This window comes from Sinocyclocheilus anshuiensis, unplaced genomic scaffold (genome assembly GCF_001515605.1).
Source record: "Sinocyclocheilus anshuiensis isolate Anshui unplaced genomic scaffold, SAMN03320099.WGS_v1.1 scaffold1127, whole genome shotgun sequence".
Taxonomy (NCBI): Eukaryota; Metazoa; Chordata; class Actinopteri; order Cypriniformes; family Cyprinidae; genus Sinocyclocheilus; species Sinocyclocheilus anshuiensis.
Genome location: NW_015546115.1, coordinates 180,822 through 190,821, shown reverse-complemented (window position 1 = coordinate 190,821; position 10,000 = coordinate 180,822). Strand labels below are relative to the sequence as shown.

Genomic DNA, 10,000 nt, shown 5'->3' with positions numbered 1-10,000 from the left:
AACAAACCATGCATCAATGGAAAGCTTATTTATTCAGATTTCAGATTATGTATAAATCTCAATTTCACAAAATTGACCCTTATGACTGGTTTTATGGTCCAGGGTCACATATAATGAACTGAATCAACATTGAACTCAGTCAATCTGAATAATGACACTTTGGGTCACAGTTATTGAATCTGAACTGAAATAAAAGTGAATCTGAAATTAATCAACCCTTAATAACTGAGCTGAATAATGACACTATTGTCTTCTGTAGAGCTGAGAGAACACAGTTATTGAATCCGAACTGAACTGAATCTAAACCGACCCGAATCAACATGGAACCCAACAGAATAATGATCTTATTCTCCTCTGTAGAGCTGCTCTACTGCTGACATTGAATTTGTTTAAAATATATACAGTATCTCACAGAAGTGAGTACAAAATTTACACTGTTATACAAGCTGTACACTCACTACTTTACATTGTAGCAAAGTGTCATTTCTTCAGTGTTGTCACATGAAAAGATATAATAAAATATTTACAAAAATGTGAGGGGTGTACTCACTTCTGTGAGATACTGTATATATATATATTTTACAACCTTAATTCTTATTATATTTACTTTTTTACTTTTTATTACGGTGAAGCTGCTTTGAAACAATTAGTATTGTATAAAGCGCTACAGAAATAAACGTGATTTGGTTTGCCTGAACTATTAGAGCTCCACTTATTTGAAGGAAAGTACATAAATATGGAGATACTTTTCCAGCTGTGATATCAAGGCCTGCTTATGATTTGCACACATCTGGGGGAATGAAATGAAAGCAGAGCACCAAGACGGACCTCCTGCGTTCTCTCTCTCTGTCTCTCTCCCGCTCGCGCTCTCTCTCTCGTTCCCTCTCGCGCTCCCGCTCGCGTTCCCTCTCTTTCTCCACCTCCCACTCTCTGGCTCGCTCCTCCTCTTTGTCGCGCTCCTCTCTTCTCCTCGTGCGCATGCGCTCCTGTTTCTCCGTCACAGCCTTCTGCGAATCACAGAGCAGATCGTCTATGAAGAGCTGCGTGACACCAGCCCCGACTGAGCTGTGAGCCGTCATCTTACCCGCAGTTTTTCAAGTTTTTCCCGGATTTCGATGAAACCTATATGAAGTTTCCCTCCGAAGTGGTCGGCGAGGCGGCGGTCGTTGTCGTGGAGACCGAGGTAAGCGGAGCAAACCTCACACACCCGCAGCTTCTGCTGCTGGAAGCTGGAGGCCGGCATGGAGTTACGGTAGATGTCCTAAGCACAACAACATAATCAACTGCAAATACAAAAACACATCTAATCGATTATCTGAGAATATCATAAACGACACACTGCACATGGAATATTTAACATACAGCCACATCTTCTTAGAGACCTGGAATATGTTTTTGGACCTAGTATGCACCCTTTGACTTGTGCCTATATAACTTAATATCCATTGTTATCTCACTGACCATTCATGTGCTATCATTTGATTTCAGTTTTAATTTGTTAACAAATCGGATTTGATGATGTATGTTTTCATATCTGTCTACACTGATGCTATTTAATGTAGATTTTTTTTGTATTGTTGTAAACTGATAAATAAATAAAAAAACAAAAACAACAACAAATACCTAATCAAATTTTATTCGTGATTTAAGATCTAGAGCTAGAACTGAGGACCACAATGATATTTCCACCATGACCTCTGACCCCACACCGACCTCTGCCTCTTTCTTCAGGGTGCGTGTTTTCTCCACCTTCTCCAGCACCTGCTGCGCCTCCTCCACGTTCCCCTCGCCGCCCAGCTGCTCCGCTCGCGCCAGCAGCTTCCCGATCTCCTCGTTCAGCTCGTGCACACGCTCCGCCTGCCAATCAGAGCACATCAAGATTAGTCACAGCTGTAAAAACAGACAGATTCTGAGCAAAGGTCAGAGAGGGTGGCAAAAGGGCATGAAAAATTACATTCTTTGTGGTTGAAAAAACAAAAAAACCTTGAATAATGTTATACACTTATCTCAGGCAAAAGAACTAAAAGCTACCAAATGGCAAGATATTATGGAAGCCTGTTTCTGCCACAAATGAAAAAAAAAACTAAAGAATTCAATAGTGACATAATCCACTATTCTTACTTCTCACAATCATGAGTTCATACTAGAGACCTGCGCGGGATGGATTTTTCAGTCATGGATTTTTCGGGATGGATGTGGTCCCGCTCCCGCCCGCGACATTCATGTTTTGTCCCGCTCCCACCCACAAAAGCCCGCATAAAAGTAATCTATATAGATTTTTTTCAGTACATTGAAGAAATTTACATAAAATGGTTCTGTAACATCTCCTAAGCTCCACAACATCCCAGCATAAACACTCCCGATAAAATATTTGTTATTTAGGCTAAGCATCAACATTCACAACAGAAAAGCAAGCATGTGCTGCTGCGTGCATGGTTTGGCATGGCAGAATGCGAGCAGCGCTTCCTTTATTAACACTAAAAGCTGACATCTCAGTTAATCGCGATCTCATAAAGCTTTGTTATAACACAATAAATGTATGCACAACGAATCTTTCACAATGAGAGGATTCGTGAGCACACAATTTCAGCACTGCGGTGAGTAGATTCTAACTTAATCACCTCTGGTTGGCCATTGCGTTCCAGAAATCAACAGCTGAGTCTGTGATTGGCGACATTGCGCAACCCTTTATAAATAGAAAGTAACTATGCCTAGTTTGCGCATGTCAATCATTTTAATGTTAATATTAGTTGTTTTTTTGCTTTTGTGCAACAGATAAATAACAATTTATGTTTTAGACACTTTATGTTTAGATGATTTCTATTTTGCGGGAGTTCCGCGAATCATTTTATTCTCCCGCATCCCGCACACACACGAGTCTCTTCCCACCCGCTCTCGCCCATCAAGAGTTGTCCCGCGCCGCGATATTTCTATTTTGCGGGAGTCCCGTGAATCATTTTATTCTCCCGCATCCCACACACACACACACACACACACACACACGAGTCTCTTCCCGCTCGCACCCGCACCGGCCCATCAAGAGTTGTCCCGCGCCGCACCCTGTTGCGTTGAGTTCCGCGGTACTCCCGCGGGAGCGCAGGTCTCTAGTTCATACCTCACAATTCTGAGTTTACATCTCGCAACTCTGACTTTTCTCTTAGAATTCTGCGTTTACTCTCATAATTCAGACTTTTTTTCCTCAGAACTCAAGAGTTTACACTTTACAAGTCAGACTTATTTTCTCTGAATTCATGAATTCTGAACTCTTATCTCACAATTCAAACTTTTTTTGTTGCATCTTGCAACTCTGACACTTTTTCCCCTCAGAATTCTGACTTATCTTGCAATTCAGACTTTTTCCTTAGAATTCTGTTTACATCTCTCAATTTGGACTATTGTTCTCATAATTTGGAGTTTACACTTCACAATTCTGACTTTTCTCAGAACTCTATGCTTATATTTCACAATTAAGAATTGTTTTTCTCAGAATTCTAAGTTTACATTTTAGCTTTAGACTTATTTAAAACTTTGAAATATAAACTTAAAATTCTAAAAGAAAAACATCAGAATTGTGAGCCGTTAACGAAAAATTGTGAGATATAAACTTATATCAAAATTGTGGAATTTTGCAATCAACCTTTTTATTCTGTGGTGGAAACAAGGTTCTGTAGGATATGGTCTCTTTAAAAAGAAAATAAATTGAGTGGATTTATTTTCTGTTTGCATGTACTTCCTATCGAAACAGGAAGTTGGAACAGGACACATTGAAGGGCCCATCCTCCTTTTTCTTCATAAAAAGTCAGTTTATATCAGAGCTGTGGACCATGACTCACTAGTCGCTGGTCTGTGCACAAAAAGCAGGTGTGTGAAACTTCAATATGAAAATGATGTGCAAGTGAAATCTCGTGTTGCAGAGATTGTTCAGGGATTCCCCAGCGCAGATCGTCAGGTTTTACCTTGGCAGCCACTTCAGCGCTGATCTCTTCCTGCGTTTCGGCCAGCCGTTTCTTGGCCAGTTCGGTTCTTCGGTCACAGTCTGCGATGAAGGACTGCAGGTGCTCTGTGGCCTGAGGAGACGTGGCACGATCAGCCATTTATAAGCACATACAGTCAAATGCATATGAATGTAAAGGGTTCATACTCACATCCAGCTCAAAGAAATACTCCTGCTGTTTAGATGCGATCTCATAATCTGCTCTCAAAGCGAGATCGTGAATCTTCACACACTCCCCCAGATCCATGCGCTGCACAACCACAAACACAACCGTTTAGAAAACTCAGGCAACCTTTCAATGTCATAATGCAACTGTGGCGAAGCATAAATACAGTCCTGCAATTATCAAGCCGGTTTTAGATGAGTAAAGTCAACCCCACAGATACGAGGAACGATAATGAGACACTTACGGTTCCAGACAGTATGTCATGTGGACATGACTCCAGCAGATGACTCTTACACACCCGCTCGTCCGTGAACTTGATCCGCTGTCTCATCGTGTCTCCTGCAAGAAACCAGATCCACACATTATATGAGCATCAAAAATCATCAAATCATGATTCTCATCGTGTCAAACACACAGCGAGACACTCAATCAAATAAACAACAAATCATGATTCTCAATAAAAAAACCTTGAGAATTATGACACTGATGATAAAACTACAATTTTGACATAACTGCATCAAAAATTAGACTGATTGTAATAATTATGTAAGATAATGTAATTGTCAACCAAAATACGCAAATAAATTAATCATCATATTCATGGTTCTCATATCATCAATCAACATCAATGAATTTATGACATAAATAATCTCAGCCAAAGCACAGGAGTTTTAATCAAATCAAGTCATGAAATTTTTAAAATTCAATAAATTCATGAAAACACAGAAACCACACCAATCAAAAGAAGTTTACAAATCATGTCATTCAAAAAAAAGGGATAAAATTAATCCCATGCCAATGAAATCATGAAAATCAATAAATTTAATATGACACCATGCCAATCAAAATAGTTTTTACCAAATCATGCCAAACAAGTAGAATAATTCAAAATCGACAAAATATCAAATTATATATATACAAAATCATGATTATTTTCAAGGCAAATGAATAGGCCTAATTGATCATTAACAATTTGATTTTCATCTAACAGACATGAAATCATAAAATGTATGATTTTCCATCAAATTCAGTCGATGAAATCATGAGAACCAATAATGATGTTTACAAAATTAAGTCAATCAAAAAAAAGAGAATAATACAATTTCACAAAGTCCTGACAACCAAATAATACAAATCTAAATTATGTTGAACGTATTACGTTTTGACAAATTCATGCCAAAAATTTAAATTAAATAATGTGATCATAAGTTGTCAACCAAATCATGTGACTTGTGATTCTTTTCATGGCAAATAAATCATAAAAATCACGATTCCCACGAAATAATTGACTGATATGAAATTATTCCAACCAAAGCATAAGATTTATGATTTTTAATTATACCGACAGAATCGTTAGAATCATGAGATGGACCAATCGAAAAGTGAGAATAGCAGTAATTATAAAATTATGGCGACAAAATCATTGGAAATCATCAATCTGACGCAATTCCAGTCAATCAAATCACTAAATTCAGTGCTATTAAACGATGCAACCAAATCACGAGAGCCATGAATCACAAAAAACCGTGACTTCTGAACAGGTCTGTCGAACAGATCAAGGGAGTATCAATATATACAGTATAAAACAACAAATAAAGTAACGAAGCACTGACCGAGTCAAACGCATGGTTTAGTTTCGATTTGCCGGGAATGAAAGAAACACTCACCATCTCTGCCAGTGCCCATGAGCTGGTCCAGCATGGCTCTCATCTGCGCCTGGGCCGACATCTTCAGCTGTTTACCTCTCTAACGTTACACCTGTGAATATACCTGCTTGGTGCGTTAAACCCAGTGAGCTGAGCTGTTCAACTAGCTCCTCATAGAGCAGGCCTCAAGCCCAGCGGCCGCCGAAAACAACCAAACCCGCCTCCTGTAACTCACTAACACGGTCTCTACTACCACCGCGCACACTTCTGACTTTGAGATGCTCCAGAAAGCGCAGTTTTTAGCTGAAATGCCGCTGAAATCAGTCAATCATGAATCAGGGAGCTAGTGTCGTGCGTTAGCAGCAGCGGCTAACTCTTACTCAATCCGCCATAAGTGCGCTTATTTATCAGTCCTCGCGCTGCTTTATCAATCCGCAGTTCAGTATTTTGTGTGGTGGTCCATATTCGCAAAGTTTTGACAGTGTTTATTTGTTGTTGCTTTATTGTTTTATTTGTTTTTTTCCCCTCTTGGAATGAGACTTCCGACCCGCTCGCGCTGCTCCCGCTTGGTTACGCGGCCTCGAGGAAGTGCTGCGGAGCTCGAGCGCTGATTGGCTGAAGGGCGGGTGACGTCATTACGTCGGGCCGTCGCGAGGTCATCAGAGTATATGGAATAACGTGGTGAGTTTTGTCTGCAAAACTCACGTTGAACACGTAAACCTAGTCATTTTTTTTTAAATACGTAACTCATAAAAACAAAAATGTGAAACTTTAACTGGAATGTCCCAAACGTTTTTCAGGTTTTTTTCATTGGCATAGTGCTGGGTAGATACTAATTGTAGTCCATTACCGATTCCAAATTACATGACAAAAATTGTAGTTACTAACGTAATCCATTACATTGCTACACATGTTAAGTAATATAATCGGACTACTTTTTGATTGCATTACTTTTAACCTAAATCGTTTATAACATTGATTTAAATAAGATAATCTTGTACCATATCGATATAAAAATACCATATCGATAAAAAATGTAAATAAAAAAAAAAGAAAATTAGTTCCATTCGTTGTTATTAAAGATGAAAAAGGAATAAAAATAGGGAGATTCAATAAATTATGAATGATATATTTCTGTAGTGTGAATAATATGTAATTATGTAATCAGTAAAAAAGTAACTGTAGTCTGATTACGATTATTTTAAAATCTAATATAATCTAATTACAAGTACTTAATCTGATTATGTAATCCAGATTACATGTTACTAGCCAGCTCTGTATACACACACATACAGTTGTGGGTAAAAGTTTACATACACCTTGAAGAATCTTCCAAATGTTATTTATTAGATTTTGTTATTTTTTTAATAATAAATGTTATTAAAATTGTTATTTTATTTAGCCCTGTCCTGAATACAATATTTGATTTAAAAGATGTTTACATATAGTCCACAACACAAAATAATAGCTGAATTTGAAAATGACTCCTTTCAAAATTTACATATGCTTGATTTGTAATACTGTGTTTAACTGCCCACTGTTCCTCAGAAAAATCCTTCAGGTCTTTGGTTTTCCAGCATCTTTTTTATATTTGAACCTTTTCCAGCAGTGACTGTATGACTTTGAGATCCAACTTCACACTGTCGACAACTGATGGACTCATACACAACTATTACAAAAGGTTAAAACATTCACTGATGCTCCAGAAGGAACTTGATGCATTAAAGGGATAGTTCACCCAAAAATGAAAATGTGATGTTTATCCGCTTACCCCCAGGGCATCCAAGATGTAGGTGACTTTGTTTCTTTAGTAGAACACAAAGTATTATTTTGAACGCCATCCGTTGCAGTCTATCAGTCGTATAATGCATGGCAATGGTAACAAAATCTATGAGAGTAAAAAAAACATGCACAGACAAATCCAAATTAAACCCTGCGGCTCGTGACGACACATTGATGTCCTAAGACACGAAACGATCGGTTTGTGCCAGAAACCGAACAGTATTTATATAATTTTTTACCTCTAATACAGCACTATGTCCAATTAAACATCAAATTTTCATTTTTGGGTGAACTATCCCTTTAAGAGCTGGGCAGTGAAAACATTTTGAATTTGAAGATGTAAATTATATTTATTTTGGCCCACAAAGACATAATAAGTACAAGTATGAAGGGCAGTACTAAATGAAAAATATGATATTTAAACAAAATAATCATCCGGTTCAAAAGTTTTCACTCCCAGCTTTTGTATCTGACAACGGAAACTTTTGGTTTTAACTGTTAACTTTAGGACTGAGGGGAACCGGAAAGTTCTGAACGATACATGTTTTAATAGTACAATCAAATTTGAAAAGAGAAAGGACTATTTAATTACTCATGAGATGACTGCTTTGATATTGGGTCTCCTTGTTAGCATCTCACTGGTCAATAATTACACAAGAAACGATCACAAACACAACAGTATTGGTTCTCTCTGTTTATTGTTCTGATGTGTAACAGACATCTCTTAATTTATGTACGTTGTATATTATATTCATATGTATAAAAAAACATCCAGTGTAATAGTTTTTTCTCCAACTACTTCCACAGAATACAAAATCAAACCCAGCTGTGATGATCAATTAGAAGAACGAGAACAAACAGAAACACAAAGAGGTCCTCTCAGACGGACATCCGTCCACCGTCACGCTTCCCACTGATCACAGTCACCAAAGACACAGTCACATTGTCGTTTTGGCACCAGAGTTTCCTCTCATCTCACTAAAGCACATGGAAAACATACAAGCTCATTTATTAGCCCGACTCTGCATAGTCACCGTCCTGTGTTTAGATCGTCTGGTGAAGAAGAAAACATCCCAACTATCTGATCTTTAGATTACATTTCTGAATAATACAGAGAGAGATGAATCCATGAACGTTTACAGCTTTGGCATGCCAGCTAACTGCTTGATTCACAGTTTCTACAAGAGCCAGGCCGTGCATGTCAAGCGCTCCAAAGCTTTGAGTCTTTAAATGATCTAAATCGGAGGAATTTCATTGCTTATACTGTAGATTTAGCCTCTGGTTGTCGAGTGGCGTGCCCCGTCTATAGAGGGCCTCTCAAACAGCAGTTTCATCACCAATACTCACAATTCATGGATATACAATGTATAGATATACATAAAACAAATCATCAGCTCACACAGTTTAAGTAAATATAAAAATGAAAAATAATCGATGTGATGTAAAAACTAAACTTTGTACCTACAAATTGCACTACAAATCCACACGGATGACCTCGAGTTATGCTACATTTGTCTTTATAATGAATCCTTCCATATTTCCCATTCATAGTCTTCAAATAATCAATGATAATAAATTGGCCAAAAAATATATCAAATTTTGTTTTGAGCTGCATTATGTGAGAATTTGGATTAAAAAAAATTAGACAAACACATTTACAGCTGCTCTTAAGTGTTTCGATGCTACATTTTTCGATTTAAACCGATGAAACCGTAAAAATAAATGTGCATTCAATGCCGTGTGATCCAAAGTTATCTAAATAGGCCATAAGGCACGTTCACACCAGGAACAATAACTATGAAGATAACTATATTAGCTATATTAGGATATCGTCCGTTTATTCAAAGCGCACACTCGTCTGCCGCTTTAAATTCGCAGGATTGATTCTGATTGGCTGTCAATGTTTTTATCGTTCATCAGCTGGAAAAAATCGTTCTGAAAGTGATTCCAACGATATCGTTTCTCTGTGCCTTTATCGTTATAGTTGTGGTGTGGACTCTGCTATTCTTTAATATTGAGAACGATTTTCTCACGATATTGAGAACTATATCTTTATAGTTATTGTTCTTAAGGCCCGTTCACACCAAGCACGATAACTATAAAGATAACGATAAAGATATAGTTCTAAAAATCGTTCTCAATATTAAAGAATAGCAGAGTCCACACCACAACTATAACGATACAGAGGAACGATATCATTGTGATCACTTTCAAAACGATTTTTCTCCAGCTGATGAACGATAAAAACATTGACAGCCAATCAGAATCCATCCTGCTGTAACGAGCTCGAGAATTTAAAGCGGCAGACGCGCGTGCGCTTAGAATAAACAGACGATATCGTTCGCTGGTGTGGACGCTAATATCGTTATCTTTATAGTTATCGTTCTTGGTGTGAACGGGGCTTTAGTGTGA

At 37.9% G+C, this 10,000-nt stretch overlaps 2 protein-coding genes across 3 annotated transcripts in view; both read right to left on the bottom strand.

The window, feature by feature from the left end:
• Positions 1-6,436, bottom strand: part of LOC107700834 (putative RNA-binding protein Luc7-like 1) — a 9,384-nt gene extending 2,948 nt beyond the window's left edge. Inside the window, exons 1-7 of the mRNA XM_016502649.1 lie at positions 5,828-6,436; positions 4,405-4,499; positions 4,146-4,244; positions 3,957-4,067; positions 1,714-1,857; positions 1,085-1,261; positions 829-1,007 (exon numbers count right to left, since the gene is read on the bottom strand). Of these exons, the coding sequence (XP_016358135.1) occupies positions 829-1,007; positions 1,085-1,261; positions 1,714-1,857; positions 3,957-4,067; positions 4,146-4,244; positions 4,405-4,499; positions 5,828-5,888 (866 nt within the window). The 5' untranslated portion in view covers positions 5,889-6,436. The remainder of the gene's footprint in view (positions 1-828; positions 1,008-1,084; positions 1,262-1,713; positions 1,858-3,956; positions 4,068-4,145; positions 4,245-4,404; positions 4,500-5,827) is intronic.
• mri1 (methylthioribose-1-phosphate isomerase 1) overlaps positions 1-10,000 on the bottom strand; it is a 35,898-nt gene that overhangs the window by 7,525 nt on the left and 18,373 nt on the right. The window lies entirely within an intron of this gene.